General features: G+C 41.7%; 1 protein-coding gene across 10 annotated transcripts in view; it reads right to left on the bottom strand.

Moving 5' to 3' along the window:
• LOC147143850 (uncharacterized) overlaps positions 1 to 18,327 on the bottom strand; it is a 34,611-nt gene extending 16,284 nt beyond the window's left edge. For 7 of the 10 annotated variants that reach the window (XM_086037302.1, XM_086037305.1, XM_086037307.1 and 4 more), the window contains exons 1-16: positions 13,730 to 13,870; positions 6,552 to 8,059; positions 6,170 to 6,439; positions 5,990 to 6,094; positions 5,668 to 5,786; positions 5,268 to 5,486; positions 5,091 to 5,178; positions 3,808 to 3,960; positions 3,328 to 3,425; positions 2,859 to 3,031; positions 2,663 to 2,770; positions 1,915 to 2,097; positions 1,640 to 1,774; positions 712 to 1,524; positions 358 to 552; positions 51 to 269 (exon numbers count right to left, since the gene is read on the bottom strand). In XM_086037302.1, the coding sequence (XP_085893428.1) occupies positions 51 to 269; positions 358 to 552; positions 712 to 1,524; positions 1,640 to 1,774; positions 1,915 to 2,097; positions 2,663 to 2,770; positions 2,859 to 3,031; positions 3,328 to 3,425; positions 3,808 to 3,960; positions 5,091 to 5,178; positions 5,268 to 5,486; positions 5,668 to 5,786; positions 5,990 to 6,094; positions 6,170 to 6,439; positions 6,552 to 8,051 (4,378 nt within the window). In that variant the 5' untranslated portion in view covers positions 8,052 to 8,059; positions 13,730 to 13,870. Of the gene's footprint in view, positions 1 to 50; positions 270 to 357; positions 553 to 711; positions 1,525 to 1,639; positions 1,775 to 1,914; positions 2,098 to 2,662; positions 2,771 to 2,858; positions 3,032 to 3,327; positions 3,426 to 3,807; positions 3,961 to 5,090; positions 5,179 to 5,267; positions 5,487 to 5,667; positions 5,787 to 5,989; positions 6,095 to 6,169; positions 6,440 to 6,551; positions 8,060 to 13,729; positions 13,912 to 15,377; positions 15,889 to 18,088 lie in introns of those variants that run through there. The other 3 variants (XM_086037301.1, XM_086037300.1, XM_086037306.1) reach the window with 3 other exon arrangements.
• Between the last annotated feature and the right edge of the window lie 257 nt (positions 18,328 to 18,584).

The raw sequence follows: 18,584 nt of genomic DNA, 5'->3' as shown, positions 1-18,584 counted from the left end.
CTGTTTGCTTTAGTAAAGCTATGAAGCAATACAGGGGACTTCAGCAATACCTGGTGCTACATATGTGGTTTCTTTGGAAACAACATCCAGCAACACAAACCAGTCATCGTCTCGTTCTTTCACCGGGTGTTGTTGGGTTTGTCGAAGATATGTTGGTGCCTCTTCCCTTATCTCTGGCTCCTCAAGTTGCACCTCCCTAAACTCCTCATGCTTTTCAACTACAGAGACCAAACCTTCTGCCTCCATCTGGCCCTGTTCCTTCAAGGTGACTGATATGAGCAAAATGTGTGAGCATAAGAACAAGGCACAAGAAAGCTGAAGTGTTCCACAAAGCAGCACAAGTGAACGTAGGAGTACCTGGTTTTACAAATCTGGGAACGCCATCCAGCAACACAAACCAGTCATCTTGTCTTTCTACAAAGGTCCGTGGCGATGGAATGTGTTCTACTCGTCGTTCTTCTGGTAAGACGCTTTGATCCACAACTGCTGTAACCACTGATTTTGAAGTGAAAACCTCCCCCACATCCAATGTAACATGTTTCACTGATGTAACTGAACAAGATGAGAAACAAAAATGACATACTTGAACATAAGTAATAAACACAAGTTGCACCAAAGCTCAAAAGGAAGCAAAGCTATTTGACAGTTGCAAAAAGCCATTGAGAAGAATTTTGTGTGCAAGTGCAAAAAAGGCAGAATGCCATACTGTACCTGATGGTTTGATAATAGGCGTGTACAGTGGACGGTCAAACAGATAGGACCACACATCCTTGTCTTTGTCTAATGAAGATCCATCTTCAACTTTAGTCATTTCTCTCTGAGATCTTTCCTCCAATATTTCTGTCTTCATTCCAATCTCACCATTTTGGGAAGCCTTTTCTGAGATTATTTTTAGAAGTGTATCTTCCATAGCATCAAGCCTCTGTGGCCTCTGATCCACAAAAGCAACTCTCTTCTTCGTCCTTACCACCCTCTGGTAAGATACCTGAGAAGAGGTAGTGGCAGGTGGAAAACTGAACTTTTCCTCCACCTCATCTTTCCACTCCTCTTCTATCTGACGTAGATTCTCTCTCAAACTATAATCAAACAAATGTTCATCTTTTCCTTTTTTAGCATCATCTTCCTCTGGCAAAAGTCCCTTTAGAAACACCTCTTTAATTTGCTCCTCTAATTCATCACTCTCATCGCCCTCATTCATGTTCATCACAATCCTCACAGAATTTTTCAACACAGTCTGTGTTATGGTTTTACTTTCTTTCTGTAGTTCCTTCTCCTTTAGTTCGGCCACTTCTTGTTCCCCTAATTCCTCTTCTATCACTTCTTGGATCCTATCTGACATTTCTTCTACTTCTTGGAGCCTCTCTTCTAAATCTCTAACTTTCCTCAGTTTCCTCTCCAACTCTTCCATCTCTTCTAGCTTTTCCACCATCGTCACCATCTCCTCTAGCCTCTCAATGACCTCCTCATCTGTCAACTCTTGCTCTTTGACACACACTGTCTCCTCATCCTTCACCTGGAGCTGGGCTGCATGGAGGAGAAGCAGGAATGGAACACGAAATGCGATGCAAAAATGAGTGTTATGTCTGACTAACAATATACAATTTATGCTTGCAAATCATATCATCACACAGTGACTCACGCTGAGGTTTATCGACATGCTTATATAAGGACAGGCTGGGGATTTGATCAAAGTAGAGGAACCAGTCATGGTCTCGTTCCTGTGCTGGTTGCAATAGCCTGTCAATAGAGCTCGTGTTTGCCATGCTGAGCTTAGCTGACAATATGAGAGGAGAAACAATTTACACCAAATAAGCAAAAATACATGATGAAAGAAGTGTTCAATCAATGCTCATTGAGCACACCTGTGGAGGCAAATATGCTCCTGGAGCTAGCAGGCCTTACAAATACTCATACCTGGACGTTTTACAAAATCAAAAGATGGGGAAAATGCAAAAGGAGGATCTCGTTCAACGAGAGTAGACCAGTCATCTTCGTTTCGCGTCTGTAGCTGTGCGTCATATGAAAGTTCCCACCATGGCCGACTGCCTGCCTGAGTATTCCAGGGCTGAATAAATGTCTGTTCAGACGCACCTTTGGCTGTGAAGAAATGATGGAGTGATGCCGTTATATGATGATGCTTCCTGGTGTTTCAAGTTACATGAAAAGCGTTTAAGCAAGATATCGGTGAGTCCAGTAAGCAGAGGTTAATGAGAAAGCTCAACAGTGTTTCTAATGTGGCCATTTAGCACAAATGCTTTAGCCAAAGAGGGCAGTGGTGGGTCAATAAGTCATTGAAGCACAATGTTTACAAAAAGGGGAGCCAAGTTAAGATGATGAGCACAAAGCTACTGACCGCATAGCATAGCAAACATCAAGCTGCAACTTTTGAGCAAGCAGAAAAAACGTCAAGCCTGAATCAGTTAGCGTGTTGTGCAATGACCAAAGTCACCCTGGGATCATGCCAGGGGAAGGACAAAGTGGTTGTCTGAACAGTTCATTGAACTGACATTGACACCCATAGTTGACTGGTCTTTTTGGTCAGTGTTAAACATGGCAAAGCAAGTATGGATTGGTACATCAAATGAAACCGTATAGCCATTAGAAAGCGCAATGAATGGACAGTAAGGGAGCGGGGGGCAAAGCTCCACACAATTCCGGGTACCTGTAAATTCTAGAAAAGGGTGGGGGTTTTCAGAAACAAGCATCGACGACCAGTCATCAACCTCACATTTGGTTGATGCCGTGAGGCTCTGGAGAGTCTTGTCTCCAGCTGTTGGACCGAAAGAAGAGCATCTTTCTGTGTCCGTGTTTAATCATGAAATCTTTGTGTAGCACAAAGGTAGGGCTCTCAAACATACCTCCATCTAAATTGCGGGAGAGGCGTTTGCTTGCAGAGCGTGTGAAGCGAGGGGCAGGACGGTCGATCATAGAGCTGGCTTGCCGGGTCTGGGCCTGGGTGCGCCCGCTGTACCTGAACTTGGAGCCAAGGACGAGGAAGCGACGTGACGACGGAGGCTCAGTTGTTGATACCCTGAGGAACAGAGACATTTCTTCGATTTTCATTGACCACCAAAGCCAACAGATGAAATACTGTACATGATTTTCGAATTCCAAAATTGGCAGTGTTGCGTAACTTCATAAGCAACAGCTTTGACCCTTAGTTGGTTCATTCTAAGGTCAGGACAAGTGCAGTGTAGCTGATCAGATGGACGTGGAGCCAATTTCACGGATTAGGCTGCAGTTAGCCAATTATGCAGAGGACAGGGATGCATGCACTGGCAAGAAGGGGCATGACATTAAAACTGGCCAAGATCAACCTGTTCTTACCTGAAGAAGGTGTGATGTTCAACGCAAACTTTCCACATCTTCTTTGAGGCTTTGTAGTTTGGTAGTTTGAAGCCAATTGTGCTTTCATACTGTTCTTGCTGTGTGACAAGAAAACAAAACAATTAACGCAGGGTAAAAAAGGGTCACCCTCGGTTGATCACATTAGTCTGCCACACAGCATGAAGCATGACATTTACCCCGGAGCAAGGTCGCATCAGTACATTCTAAATCCTGTGCAGTCAGACAGACTACTATACTCAATTTCAATAATTACAAATATTAAGAGCATGAATACTTCATAAGGCCTCACTTAAAAAAAGTAAGACAGGGCAAATGGCCTTGGATTAACACAATAACTAATCCATTATTTTTTAAAAAGGTGTGCTGCTTGAAGAGTCATGATATAAAATACCAATAAACATAATAACAATAATAATAATTCAACAGATGATCAAACGGAAAATTAGTATTTTGATTTACCTCAGACGGCCGGATCTTAATGAAGAAGCTGCTTCGTTTGTAAGAGATCTTGAGAACTTTTGGCCAAGGGAAACGGTTAATTCTCAGCTTGTCCTTATAAACCATCAGACCACCAGAACAAACTCCAAGTGTAATGTCGACACCATCAAGATCCTGCAAAAGCACAAACAGACTGGTCAAAGTGATGCATTCCATTGCAAAGTCCTGCATTTTTAACACTAGTCCACCGGGGGGCAGACTTTCAAACACTAAGAGGTCATGGGGTTCAAACGGTATTTACCGAAACACCTGACATCAATTTAATTTTGTAATTAAAACCTGGAAGGTACTGATGTGACACAGGCTGTCACAACATAATGGAAGGTATCATAAAAATAAAAGTGGCTGGAGGCTCTAAAATGTGATAACCTTTAGACTTGTAGGGGTGTCAAATGCAAACCACACCTTAAGTCATGGGCTGAACTTGAAATAATATTAAATATAATGTATCTCTTGTCAAAATTATACAAATTCGAAATATGAACATGCTGCCCCAAAAGTGTGAAAACAAAACAAAAGTTGTGCTTTTCAGTGGGGGTTGAAATAATGGCATCTTGGAAACAAGTTTGTTTGTGTTTGCAGTAAGGTTCTGTGTGGTCGAGAAGTTCTCAGCATAGGCTGCAGGTGAGGTGACTCCTATGTGATGTTTCATTAATTTTCATCATAGTGAACAGCTGCTCACAAGGATATGTGTTAAAGATACAGAGTTCAAGCCGCATGCACATAGAGCTATAGAATGATTGGAAGTAGCCTGTCGTTTGGGAAGACAGCTCTTGCACCGTGTTATGGGATTTGTAGTTTGTGTGTGTCATCGGCGTTTCCTATCACTCCATAAAAAGATACTGTGTTGCGTTATGGAATCTGAGCCGGAGGTGTTTGACTGCATGCCCCCATGTTTTTGCACGGACATGGTATAACGGTGGCGGTCTGAGGTTTCTAGTCATTTACAGCATGGTTAAATTATTGCTGCTTTTGGTGGTATTGAAAATGACCCACTGAGTTAAAATATTACTACAATTAATGATGCTCTGGTTGACATTGGCAACCTATAAGCATATTTCTGAATAATAATAAGAAGGTGTAATCAGCAGGGACAGCCTTTTTGAGATCAAACTTGCTGCGAGAGCATGTACCAAATTCCACGCTATTTATCAAATGCTTCCACAGACTGAATGTAATTACAAAATGACATGGACGTCATCTGGGAGTTAAGCAATCAGGTCATTGTTGGAGCCAGATATTACCTTGGCTTGGTGAAGGTCCACACCATACATTGCAAGTTTCTTGGCATTTTCCAGGAACAGCATGTCTGCTTGGGCTGGAGTCATTGACCTTCAACACAAAAGAGGAGATGGGTTCTGACTCTAATCTTGTAAAACCACTTCCGATTCTTCAAGTTATAATACCTTCTGAAGGCTTACCTATATGTACGATGTAACTCCATCACCTTTTCCTCCAGCTCTTTGCTCTGTCCAGGAGCAAGACTAAGATCTTTAACATAGTCAGCTCCATGGACTTCCGAGTCATATTCACCAAGCTCTGACTGTGCTGTGTAAGAGCCCAGCAGGGATAGGGTCACAAAGGAACATGGAAGGACCCCAGTCATGATGTCCTTTCTCAGCTGGAGACACAGATAGTACCTGGAAAAGGGAAGAGCTTATAATGTATCAAACATGAACAGAGTTGTTCACATTTTCTTGGTGGAAAATACATGTTTGCTTCCCACTTAAGAGAATCATTATATACAGTATATCCTTTTAAGTGTGATGTGAGAGCCAAGAGGCTATCTCACAAAAGCATAAACACCTAAGTGAAATTCACCTTGTGAGGTCTTCAGTAAGCTGTGCTGGATCAGGAGGATAGAACTTTATGTTGAAAGTAAACTCGTAGACAGCACCTGGCACCTGTTTCCGGATTTCCTTGGCGGGTTCCAGCCATGTCTGATGGAGGAAAATATACATAGTCAATAACTGGCAATATATTTTATGATCAATTGGTTGGTTGTTTCTATTGATACCAATTAAGCTTGCTTTTTTTTCTGACCATTAACTTGCATCAACTCCCATAGAAATAATAGAAATGAATCAATTAACTGATAAACACAAACAAATCCATGCAGATGAACATTAAATTTAAAGCTGACCTTGCTGGTTGGTGCTTCCCAGTGAGCAAGGCCAAAGTAATCTTTCTCCAGCAGGTTGAGGTTCTCACACACTTTGGTGATGAGCTCCTGTCCTTTAGCATGTTTCTAAATGAGAAGATGCAATCAGAAAGACAAACCCACGCACTTGTGAACATCCTGCGACTTGGTGTGATGGCTTACTTCAAGCTCACACTCATACTGAGTATCATCCAGCAAAATGACTTTGCACTGGATTGTTTTCTGTCGTTTGGAGCCTTTGGCATCATCACCCTTCTTCTCAGTCTTCTTCTCTTTAGCAGGTTTTTCCTCCTTAGGCTTCTCATCTCCCTTTGCTTCCTTCTCTTCTGCTTCTTCCTCTTTCTTCTCTGTACCCGCCTCTTCTTCCACTACTTCCGCTTCTTCGGGCTCCTCCTCGATTGTAGCTTCTGCCTTAGGTTCCTCTGGAGCTGGCTGGAAGAGAATAGATAGGCACATACACAAGTTTGAAGATTAGAGCTCAGTAACATGAATTACCACAATAATGCTCAAGACAAGCATTATTCTTAGCGGTTTTTGCACTGACCTGCATCTCGGCGCTGCTGAGTGAGTGCTGATCAGGAGCTTGTTCAGTTTCTGGCTCAGTTTTAAGTTCGGGTTCTGGGGCCGCAATCGGTGCTTTCACCCGCGCCTCACTTGACCCTTTTTCCTCTTCCTTATTTCCTTTTTTCACTTTTTCTTTTTTCTTCCCTTTGTCTACTTCCTGTTTATCATCTGCTTTCTTCTTCCCCTTCTCCTCTTCCTTCTTTTTGGGCTCTTTTGATTTCTCCTCGTCTTTCTTTTGGGCCTCTTTTCCTTTCTCCTCTTCTTTCTTTTTTACCTCTTTTGATTTCTCCTCTTCTTTCTTTTTGGGCTCCTTCAATTTCTCCTCTTCTTTCTTTTTGCCCTCCTTCAGTTTCTCCTCATCTTTCTTTTTGGCCTCTTTCAATTTTTCCTCCTCTTTCTTTTTGGCCTCCTTCAATTTTTCCTCCTCTCTCTTTTTGGCCTCCTTCAGTTTTTCCTCCTCTCTCTTTTTTAATTTCTCTTCCTTGGCCTTCTCCTCTTCCTCCTTCTTTTTAGCTTTTTCCTCCTCCTTCTTCTTTGCCCTTTCTGCCTCTTTTGCCTTCTCCTCCTCTCTCTTCTTCTCTTTCTCCTCCTCCCTCTTCTTTGCCCTTTCTTCCTCCTCTGCCTTTTTCTTAGCTTTTTCTTCTTCCTTTTTCTTCACCCTTTCCTCTTTTTCTTTTTTCTTTGCTACCTTTTTATCAACTTTGTCCTCCTCTTTAGTATCCTTTTCAGGCTCAGTTTCAGTGCATTTATCTTCTGTCCTCTTCTCTTCTTTTGTCTCCAATTTTTCCTCTTCTTTTTCTACAGCTTCCTCTAGCTTTGCCTCCTCTTTAGGCTCTTCCTTCTTCTCCTCTGCTTTGGTCTCCTCCTCTTTCTTCTTGTCCTGTTCCTCTTCCTTTTTCTCCTCTGCAGTTTTCACATTCTCTGCATCCCTTTCCTCTGTTCTCTTCTTGGTTTCTTTCTTTTTCTTCTTACTACCCTTCTTCTCTATTTTCTCTGGCTCAGACTTTTTCCCCTCTTTTTGTTGTTTCTCTTCACTCTGTTTGACCTCTTTTGAATCTGATTTCTCCTCTAGGAGAGCATCCTTCTCTTCAATTTTCACTTTTTCTTCTTTTTCTTCTTCCGCTTTACCAGCCTGGTCTTCTTTGTCCTCCTTTTCCTCCCTTGCTTTTTCTGCCTCAAATCCCTCTTCTTCTGAGCACTGTGAGCGGCGTTTAAGAAAAGAGGAAAAGAGGCGAGAGAGGCCTTTGCCAGCAGAGGTTCTGGTGCGAGGCTTCAGCTGCTCCTCTTCAGGGGAGGAGGCTGCATCGGCAGAGCCAGGCTCAGCGGCCTGTCCCTGTGCCTTCTTGCTCGACTGCTCCCCCTCTGTCTCTGATGCTCTTGCCTCCGGGCTCTGCTTGTTCTCGGGTTCAGGTTCAGCGGCGCTAGCCTTCTGCTTGCCTTCAGTGTCCGCCTCACTTACGGCACTTGCCTCTGTTGTCATGGTAGCCACTGGGATGGAGAACAAGAAACCAGTCAGAAATATAGACAGGTCACAGCGCTTTTCTGAAAGTGACAGAGGACAACACTGCTGCACTTGAAACAGAACAAACAAGATTAGGATCAATGAACTATAAGCTTGTCTGTCGCAAACATCGTAATTCTATTTGGCAAACATATGCAATAAATCACAACACTACAACAAGCGTTTGCATCTAATATTAGTCAAGTATAGAAACCGAACCATTCTGCTTCAGTTATTCTCAAAAATAATTAAAACATGTTTCTAAGGTTTCATAAATAACAGTACAATTGTAATACAGCCTCTTTTGTCTCTTCATAGCTTTCATACATTGAATTACTATCAACAATTAAGCAATCCTCTGTTGTTTTATGTTGTTCCTTTCCCCTTTCAGTGGAATTTAGCCAACTGTCAGCTAAAGACTATATTCACAATAGACACTCATGCAGGGACATCCTGCAATGCACGCACACGCACACGCACAGAATCCTACAATAGCTGTCCTTGTTGGATGGTGTGTTCAATATCAAAACCTCGCCCGTTACAGACTCATTAAATCTTACGGGCACAAAGGAGGCATTCTACACTGTGTAGGTGCCTATTAGCATCGCTTGTGCCATCCGTGCCAACATTGCACACCAACCTGTGTAGTTCTACCTTCTCACAAACAAGAACAGCTTGATGACAGCGAAACACGCAATGTGGGCATACCAACCTCAAATTCCAGTGAACACTGCTTTGCAGAAAGAATTTATAGCCTACTGAATGAATATAATGTTTTCAGACAAAATACACAACATTTAAAATGTTCACATCAAAGCTTCACCAAATTTCTCAAGAAGTTGACTGTAGACATGAGGAACTGTTTGGCTCCCGTCCTGCCTAGTTATTTAACATACAGAAAACCCTACGACATTTAAAATGAAACCTCCAAAAAGCAACATTGTAAGTGTACACTTGATAGTTGCTGTAAAGCAGCCTGGCAGTTTAGTGAACACGACTTTGTTGGGGTTGTGCAGAGGACAGATCTCACATATTTAGAAAGGTCTTACTTGCCGATTAAAGCCTTTGACTGGCTGAAATAAACTGCCAGCATTATGCAATCACGCAACCTCTACTGGCTAAGAGAGCTCCCTTACAGTAGCGAAACACCTCGTCTGAACTAAATCTTGTCTAATTGGTCACTAATGTTGCTGTGTTAATGTCCGCCATATGAGTTCAAGGCCCCCACCCGCCATGTATGAACTAGGGGGAGGGGAGATGCTCGGCAGGCAGACAGAGGGGCAGGACAATCTTCCAGATGTACAGGGCCGCCCCAAAGGGTGCAAGCTTTGGTCCACTATATCATGCATGCACCTCCCAATGGAAATGCAAGAGAGGAGGGGGGAAGCACACACACACACACACACCCCCCGACACACACACACTAAAATCCTCTTTTGCCCTCCCATTGTTTGTATCCAGTGACCAATAACTACACTGCACTCTATAACTAATCCTGACCACCCTTCCCCCCAAGAGACCCCCCATAGGCCTTTTCCCTAGGTCACCAAACAGACACACGCATACACACACACACAGCTATGCATCAGTGCTCACAGCCTCCACTGGGTCTTTTAATGCTCTGTCATCTCAATTCTGATTGTCAGGAAGCAGACATGCTCCTAATGGAACAGCTGAGCTTGTGCCTGCTGCCTCCTCCATTTTGAGTTGCCTATCTAACATCTCAGCTATAGGCCAGCTGAGCAGGGGGAGCCTCCATCACTTGACTGATGGAGATAACAGGAGTGGTCTTGCTACATGAAGTGCACTATCTTTTTTTTTTGCACCATGGAGCCAATGAAATAAATACCACTGCACTACAAAGAAAAAAGGCTGCCCTCAATACTACATAATTAGTCTCTCTAATGAGGTAAATTATAGATGAAGTAGGCCACCCTCTAGCAAGAGTGAGTTGAATTAATTCCCCTCCAGCACAGGTGTCAAACTCAAGGTCTGGGGGCCAGATCCGACCCACAACATCAATTTTATGTGGCCCGCCATGGCAAATCATTTGTGTCGACTTCATGTTTCTTACAAATTGTCTTCACTTTTAACACTGAGATGAGATATTGAAGGCATTTTTGTTACCAATCCCTCCTTAAAAATAAATTGAAAAATAGTTGAACAACTACTTACTGGATTCTGATTTCAAAATGAGTTAAACGTCAATTTGTAATGTGTTCTTTGGTGATCATACATTTACTATATATGGGTTCACAGTCATAATAGTCCTTCGAGGAACACCATAACTACAATGTGGCCCGTGACAGAAATGAGTCTGCACCCCTGGTCTGCAAGAATATTATGATTGAAATGTGCTGCATTGAATAAAACATCAGCATACAATATTCTTTTTATTTCCCTGACCTCACTTGTAAAGTAGATTGGATGATTGCCATTTTATGAGTATTTATCTAATTGCCCCCCCCCACCAAAATAACACATTCAATTTTAAATTCAGTCTCATATCATATATCAGTGATGCTTCACAGCTGCTCTGACATGGTGTGCAAATGTGAGATGAAGTGAGACAGGAGGGCTGAATGGGGAAGAGGAGGAGGAGGTATGGTATATAAATAGCTGTTTGTGCTCAAGATGCTTGGACTCATTAGTTATCCTTTACTGACGAGCTCACATCTATTTATGTTCACAGCATTCTGCAGCACATGGCACGCATGGCCTATGCACATATACACATATGCATCCATGCTTGCCCCAACATGCATACAATTCTAGCAATTAATGTTAAGGTTCCCATCTCACAAACATGTGTACATGAGAATGTTGACACATGTTCTGAGCATACATTATCAATTTAAAATAAGGAAAGAATTTTACCTTGCCACCAGGAGTAGGCTTAAGGAATTAGCAGGAGTTTAGAGTTAAGCGGGCCCAAGTTACTGAGTGAGATTATCTCTACCTACCTGGACATTTCACTGTTTTCATTAGCGATAGACCGATATGTTTTTTTGTTTTTTGGTTTTTTTTCGTAGCCAATACCAATATTCGGGTATTCATTTTCAGTAAAAGGGAAAATATTGACATCAAAATTAAAAAAAACTAAATAAATACCAACTCCAACTTGATGAAATGCCTTTAAACATATGTTTATTGAACAACTTTTCAGATTTGCAAAATGTAATTTTTTTTTTAATCTTAGAGAAGGGGTTATCTTTGTTTTCAAATTTTAACAACAAAAAATATCATCAAGCTCCAAGGGGCATCAGCATGTCTTAAAAAGCTAAATGGTAAACTAAAACAATAGCTCCCCACAATTTTTAACATTCAATTAAGCTTTCCAAAATAACTGAAATGATCAACTTTCACATATCTTTGGTTTAATTTCAAACAAGAAAAAGGTGCTGCGAGTAACCATGGTCAGCAACATCTCTTGTAACGTTAATTGAAAACTTAAATAAATAGTTCCCTGAAGTTAACACAGTTTTAAATTGATCTTGCATCAGCCTTCATTAAAAAAAAAAAAAGGTGATGCCAATATTTAGCAAAATGAGGAATCACTCCATCCCTACTAGTCTCCATGTGCTTGGACTCACTGCCCGCATCAATGGGTGTGGGTGTGCAGCTTGAGTCTGTGTGTGCGCAATGGAGAGACAAGCTGGTGAAGACACAGAGACAATCAGCTGTGCTAAGGGGCTCCGCCCTTCTAGCTACAAAAACAAGAGAATAGGAGAATTAAGCAAAAAGCCAGGACATTAGCCCTCACAGCACATGGTCACTCCTAATATTATACTTGCTAAGTAAACACATACAGTGCACACATGCTGACATACACGCCAACACGTGCCTTTTTGCACTGGACTTAGCGTTCACTTAATGAAAGCAGACCTGCCTAGTAACAACATTACCAATACTTACTACTTGAGGATTGGCTGACTATAGCAGCCATTATTCATTATTTTTAACAATCCTAAAGTAAAAAGAAACTATAGAATACTAAAATAATTTAATTAATGTGTAGACAAATTTATGTGGTTAGTAAATTGTGAAAAGGTACAGCTTTCCAAGGTCATTCTAGGGCAAGATGCCTTTTTTTTTTATGTTGGGTACACAGTTACTGAGGTTTATTTCAGTGTTAACTTATCCAAACCCAGTTCCCAGTGAATCGATAAATACAGCTGGCAAGTGCTGCTGATAGTGTAACATGAACCACCATGGGAAATGAATGAAGCACCCTGATTGATTTAGTATGGTCACCCTGTAAGTGATTCCAAAACCACTTCCAACATCAGCTCTGCCAAAGCCTACTTGCGAGAATGGTGTGCATAAGAGCACACAGAGGAAGGCTTCCAAACATTAAACATTTTGTCCAGATATTTGCATTTATCGGGACAACTAAATATGACATAACAAGAAACATAATGGCATCATTTACCCAGTGCAACACATGATGCAGAGTGGATCTATTTAGAATACCATGTTGAAAGTGAGTAAATTCTTCAGTCATTCACAAGGAAAGGACTGTGCATGTGGAGTTTGTTTATTTAGCACAACACAGTAGTAGTCTAACGGCCCAAACGATCCTCATAACTCCCAAAAGAGGATTAACAGCAGCAAGCTCCTGTGGGACCTCAATAACCTCACCCTCACAGCAGAGCCACACACATCCTTCAGCATCACTTACATGCTCTCAACACTGCTGATTCAGCACTATACTGATGACCCAAAGTAAAAGAGGGCCATCATTGTCATTTCTTTACCTCGCTGTTTCCTCCTGCTACTGGGTGTACCACATGAACCCTGACTGCCTCTGCCTCATCCTCCACACGTCATATTTGCAGCTTCATGAAAGATTATCTGACTATATTTATCCTGCAGTATCATCAATGGAGATGAGGCATATTGCACAATTGTCGCTTAAGTGTGTTTGGCACCTATTTTTATATTCTGCGCCAAGTGTCTGTGGGTATTTTAACACACTTCCTCTCGGGGTGAAAGCATGTCAAGCATAAAATTTAATTTAATTTAATTTAATAGCACGGGCATCTTTAAGACAGCGTGAAGAAAAACTGCACGTCAAATAAGTGTGATGTGGAATAACCGTTATGTAAGATATAGACGGACTAAACCGACATCAAATCAATCCATATTGGATTTTAGTGTTAATAATCTAACAGATAGGGGGAGGGGGGGCATATCAACTGGAAACTATCCATTCTCCAATTTACCAAATTCGGAAGTATTACGTTTTATGTATTATTTGATGCTTAATAAAATGCACAGTGTGTTTCAGGCGAGTGAAAACATGCGCCCCCAGCCATGTTTACCCATAGCCTACAACTCACATGTAGAAATAGCGACTAGTTTTGATTTATGAGGCTCCCTGTCGTGTTGATTTCACTCGGAAAAATGGGAAACCGATTGCTACGTTGTAAACAAAAAAAGGCTTAGACGCAATTTATTAAAAAACATAGACCGGATTTTTTTGGGGGGGGGGTTGAACTTTTACCGCAAATAAAGCGCCGATTGGGTGGTCATTGTCGCACCACCGTGCAGCGGCTATTTAAACTATCCGAGTACGAAAATGGCGCCGAATGTGCGGCAAAACAAAATAAACAGCAAACGCGTCGCATCACCCTCATCACTACATTCAGACTCACCTACTGCGGGTTGCGCATCAATGTGAAAGAGCAAAGAGGAAGTCAAAAAGGACAAAATCCCGTATTCGGCACGTTCAGATGTGGAACAATGTTGCAGCACCAAACATGCTTTGTTGTGCTGGAGGTGTCCGACGCTCGTAAAGGGGCGGAGCCACTCCCAGCCTTCGACCGGACTCAGCACCCAGAAAGCACGCCTCGACTACACATGCAAGGTGCACACCAACTTAATAGATGCTACTTCATACAGGTGCAGAACATCATAACGGAGTCAACATTTAATACACAGTATAATTCAAATCCCCACTAATCTTTAATGCATTAATGCATCCCTCCATGTATGCTATGGAGCCTATTCTAACTCACTTCGGGCAAGACGCGGGGCACACATTGGACTGGCCGCCAGCAAGTCGCAGAGCACATATAGAGACCGTCAAAACAAAAAATTACAGTCACACCTTCGGACAACTTAGAGCAGGGGTTTCAAATTCAACTTTTGTGGGGGCCGCTGGAGATAAAGTCTGGGTGTGTGTGGGCTGCATGTTCCACAAAAAAGAGTTCATGTATTCAAAAAGCACAACTAATCCAATCGCCTCAATCTTTATTGATAAAAGTTCAGGACATTAATTGGGACTGAGAAAGTGAACAAGATTGGTGGCCGGGCCGTCTCTCTATATGTCCCTGGTACTTTGCATACTCCTGGTGTCTGATTTTTCTTTTGAGCACTGCAAATTTCTTTATCATTCTATCAGTCAAGACATGTCAGATGACCCTGTGCTCAACAAAAAAAAACGTCTCCTGTTTTTCTTCAATTTAGTTCTCCTTGCGAACCTCTCTCTTCACAGCAGGTTTTAAAAAATACATGACTGCAATTGGGTGGCAGAATACATTTTCCTTCCACTTGGTGTCACTTCAGAATTGCATTTCAGAGAAAACTGTCAAGAGCCTGAGCTATGGTAGTCCATAATTGATCAAATTAAATAAAATTAACACACACAGAAAACATCCAGGGCACTGACAGGATAAAAACAGAGCGGCCACGTGTTAAAATCAAGTTGGGGGCCGCAAATGGCCCCCTGGCCACAAGTTTGAGACCACTGACCTAGAGTCTTCAATTGACTTACCATGGATGTTTTGGGAAAATAGGAGGAAGCCAGAGTACCCGTAGTGCGATTTATGTTTTCTTTAATACTGTATGTACATAACATTGTCCTTATCATTTCGTGTCTTCGCTCACTGCTCAAGATAAGAGCCATCTTCTTATATTTAGGTTTCACTTACCAAATATGACTTGTTACACTATAAAGGGCTTGACCAACAATCACAAAGGCAATATAAGAGATATCATTTTGACACTCTCATCCCAAAGGCATTAAAAGGGAGTTACACATAGTCCAACCCATCAATCTGAATTTCAAAAACAAACAAACAAACACATCCATACATGTGTGCACACATTCAAACCGTTTTTAATGGAGCCCACCCATCTGCCTGACCCCATTAGGGCCATACGGCTGATATGCAGCGGGCGGGTGGGAAGGGGGTCAGTGAAGGGGTTCATTATTCCCTCTCAGACACCATCACCTTTGTCTCACAGAGACAAGTTCATGTGGTATGAACCAGCAGTTAGGTATTCAAACAAAGATCTTACCAGTAAATAGGTGATCCTGTTAATCCAATGAGTCCAAATTGGACGGTCCACAGAGGAAACCCAAAAAAATATACCACCAGCACAGCAAAACCACTTTGTTTTCTTGTAGACTTTAGTCACAGAGCAAAGTGACGCCACATCAGGGCGTTAAAAGTGCTGTTAAACATTTACTAATTCATTCCCGGAAGAGACCCGACTAATCCTGCAGGGAAAGGCAGCACTTAGTTTATTTGTTCTGTTCATCCCGTTTGGATGTGTCCAGGTCTGCGAGAGAAAAACAAAGGGCATATGAAGGAGTGGTGCTACAGCTCAGTTGCTTAGGAGACTGTCGTGCGCTGGTGCAAGAAGCAGGTGTTGTGCTGGACCCAGGAGAGCAACGGGAGACAGAACCAGGAGGGGAGGAGCGCCACTCACAGATCCCCTGAGACAACGCCAGACTGGAACCACAAACTAACTGACGAGCTCCCGCTCACACTCCGGGACACACCCTAAAAAAGTGACGCATCCTCCAAAAAAAAACCAGGCACACACTCTGTTCATGTCTGATGATGCTGAGCATCATTCAGCAAGCCTGAATGCAGACCAAAAGCAGAGTGCACAGTGGTGGGGGTGGGGAGAGGACTATGTTTGTTTGTAACATCTTTATCCCTCTCTGGCTCAGTCGCTCAATGATTACATAATAAAGTCCCATACTGCATCCACCCAAATCATCTCCCTTTGACTTTCAGCACTGCATCTGGGTGCATATTACACATCATAGAGCAGTTCCCTCCCGCATCTTATGTAAAGCTACCCGCCGCCAGGAAAATGCTGCAAAAATATGAATCTTGAGTGCACGCACGGAAGCACGATCGCCGTGGTTTTTGTTTGTGCTCCCGCCCTGAGCTCTCGGGAGCACTAATGGGATGGCAACGGCACATCAATATTCATGAGGCACTGTTATATCATGAAGAATTCATAAAGCAGGAATGTTGCTGCCACAGTCTACAAGCAGACATCTTTAGTCTGGCTTGTGTTTATGAATGTTCAAGAAATAATCTGTGCTGATAATTACAGTCAGCCATCAAATGAACTAATTTTAACTAAAGTGCACCGTTGTCTATGAAAATAAAAAATAAATAATTAAAAAAGTACTGTAAATATTATTCCATAAAGCATTAAAATATATTTTAAATGTATCACCCAAAAAAATTAGCTAAAGGATGTAAAGTACAAGGTTATTGTGTGGTCATCTTGGGATTTAAATCAACAACTCTTATTATACGACATTGCACTGGTCAAACAGTGATGGCCATTTTTGAGTGCATCATCGTGTTTTAATTCTATTAATTCTACTTGCTTGTGCTAGTGTGTGCTGCCATCTAGTGCAGAAACAAAAGAGTACACTTATCAAATGCATGACGTTGACAAGTTAGTTAAGTCAACCACTGAAATGCTCTTACTGTTTTCATACAAAATGTTGGTATACTACAATATACTTTTTGTAATTAGTAACATAAAAAAACTTTTTAAAAAATTATTAGCACAGTGGACTGGTGGTTAGCACATCTGCCTCACAGTTCTGAGGTACAGGGTTCAAACTCTCCAGGTACTCCTCACACATTTAAAAAAAAGCTGTTTGTGTATATGAAGTATAGTCGTGAGCCCTGTGACTGACTGGCAACCAATCCAGGGTGCACCTCCCTCTCACCGAAAGTCAGCGAGTTGTTGCTGAGGACAAACACTACAAAAAATGCATGGCTAATTTACTTTATTTACTACTGCATGCATGAAATCCCATGTACATTTGTCTATAGTGAGGTGTGTGGCAACCATTTTGACCTAATTAACTCTGGAACTGCTGTCTTTTACAATAAAGACAAAAAAAAAATCATAAAGGGTTCGCAAACAAGAGTGAAGGTATCCCGCGCAATTTCCTGGCTACCTTAACACAGAGTTTGCAAGGCATTTCAAGAACATGTGTTCTCATAAGATAAAGATGTGTTTGCGGCACATGCCTCGGGGTGATTCGGTGACCCCACCCCTCTCTCCAAAAAGTGAAGAAATGCCACACTGCAGCTGGTGCACAGAATTACAACGTCCTTATGTGTAACCCTGTGTTACATGACTTGATATGTGCAACGCACAAGTAGCATCCAATTTGGATAAGATCCCATGTCATATTTTACAAGGTTAAAATGAAATAAATACTCACAACATGTTCATGTCAACATCCAAGAGAGTGTGTCCACATGAAAAAGCAAGAAAGAAGACTGTCAATTGAGCAAAAGGTCAAACAGCATAGGCCTATGTCACATGTATATTAGATAGATTATTCAATATCAGGCAGTATAATAAATCAAGTATCAACATATACCAGTGCAAAACAATAAAAGGTCTGATTTGTAACAAAATACTGCATTAATTGGTAAATATTGTGTTGGTATCCTTTTATATTATACTACAGAAAAATAATGTTACCCCAAGTCGTCTAGGTTGAATTAATTACAATGATAACTGAAACAGAAAATAGGTATGCATACTTTAAATCGTTAACACTCATGATTGTGTTTTACAGTATTCGTATCATATATGTGACTCTGATCTAGTGAGTGCGATAACAAGACAAACATTCGTGGTGCTTAGCGATTTTTCAGAGAGCCTCCTCCAACAGCTGCAAAGATACATTTCAGTTGAAAACCTTTTAATTTCATGACAAAAATGTTTCTTACCTGAGCGACATGTTTTGAGGATGTGTTGGCGCCATCTTTAGTGAGGAGCCATTAGTTCCGGTGTTTCCCTCCCCAGGAGGAGTCAGGCGGGTTTCCACGGAGGCGGTGACGCAGCCACAATGACCAAGCAAAACCGTCGACCTGAAGGGTGGAGTTATGTGTAAGTCACTCATAAACACTAACTCTAGCTCTTTTTTTGTCCATTAAACGCTCTGTGGGGGCTGCAGTAAAGTCACGATTCACCACACACCTATTATATTGCAATTTGGCTAATGACATTATTACACAGGTGAGGGTGAGGTACTGCACCTGCGCAGTTGAAGGTATTCCCTAAAAAAAATTAGTCACCAAGAAGCATACAGCAGAGTGGTTTAATTAGATCTACATACAGTATATAAATATATTGTCACTTTTATTTTCAGGTTAGAGAGAATATTCAGTACAGTATTTCGTATTGCATTATTTTGACGCAAAAAGTATTTCAATATTGGAACAT

Source organism: Filicampus tigris, chromosome 8 (assembly GCF_054856515.1).
Source record: "Filicampus tigris isolate MCC_2025a chromosome 8, RoL_Ftig_1.0, whole genome shotgun sequence".
Classification (NCBI taxonomy): domain Eukaryota; kingdom Metazoa; phylum Chordata; class Actinopteri; order Syngnathiformes; family Syngnathidae; genus Filicampus; species Filicampus tigris.
Note: the sequence above shows the minus strand (reverse complement) of the source record. Positions and strands in the feature narration are given on the sequence as shown.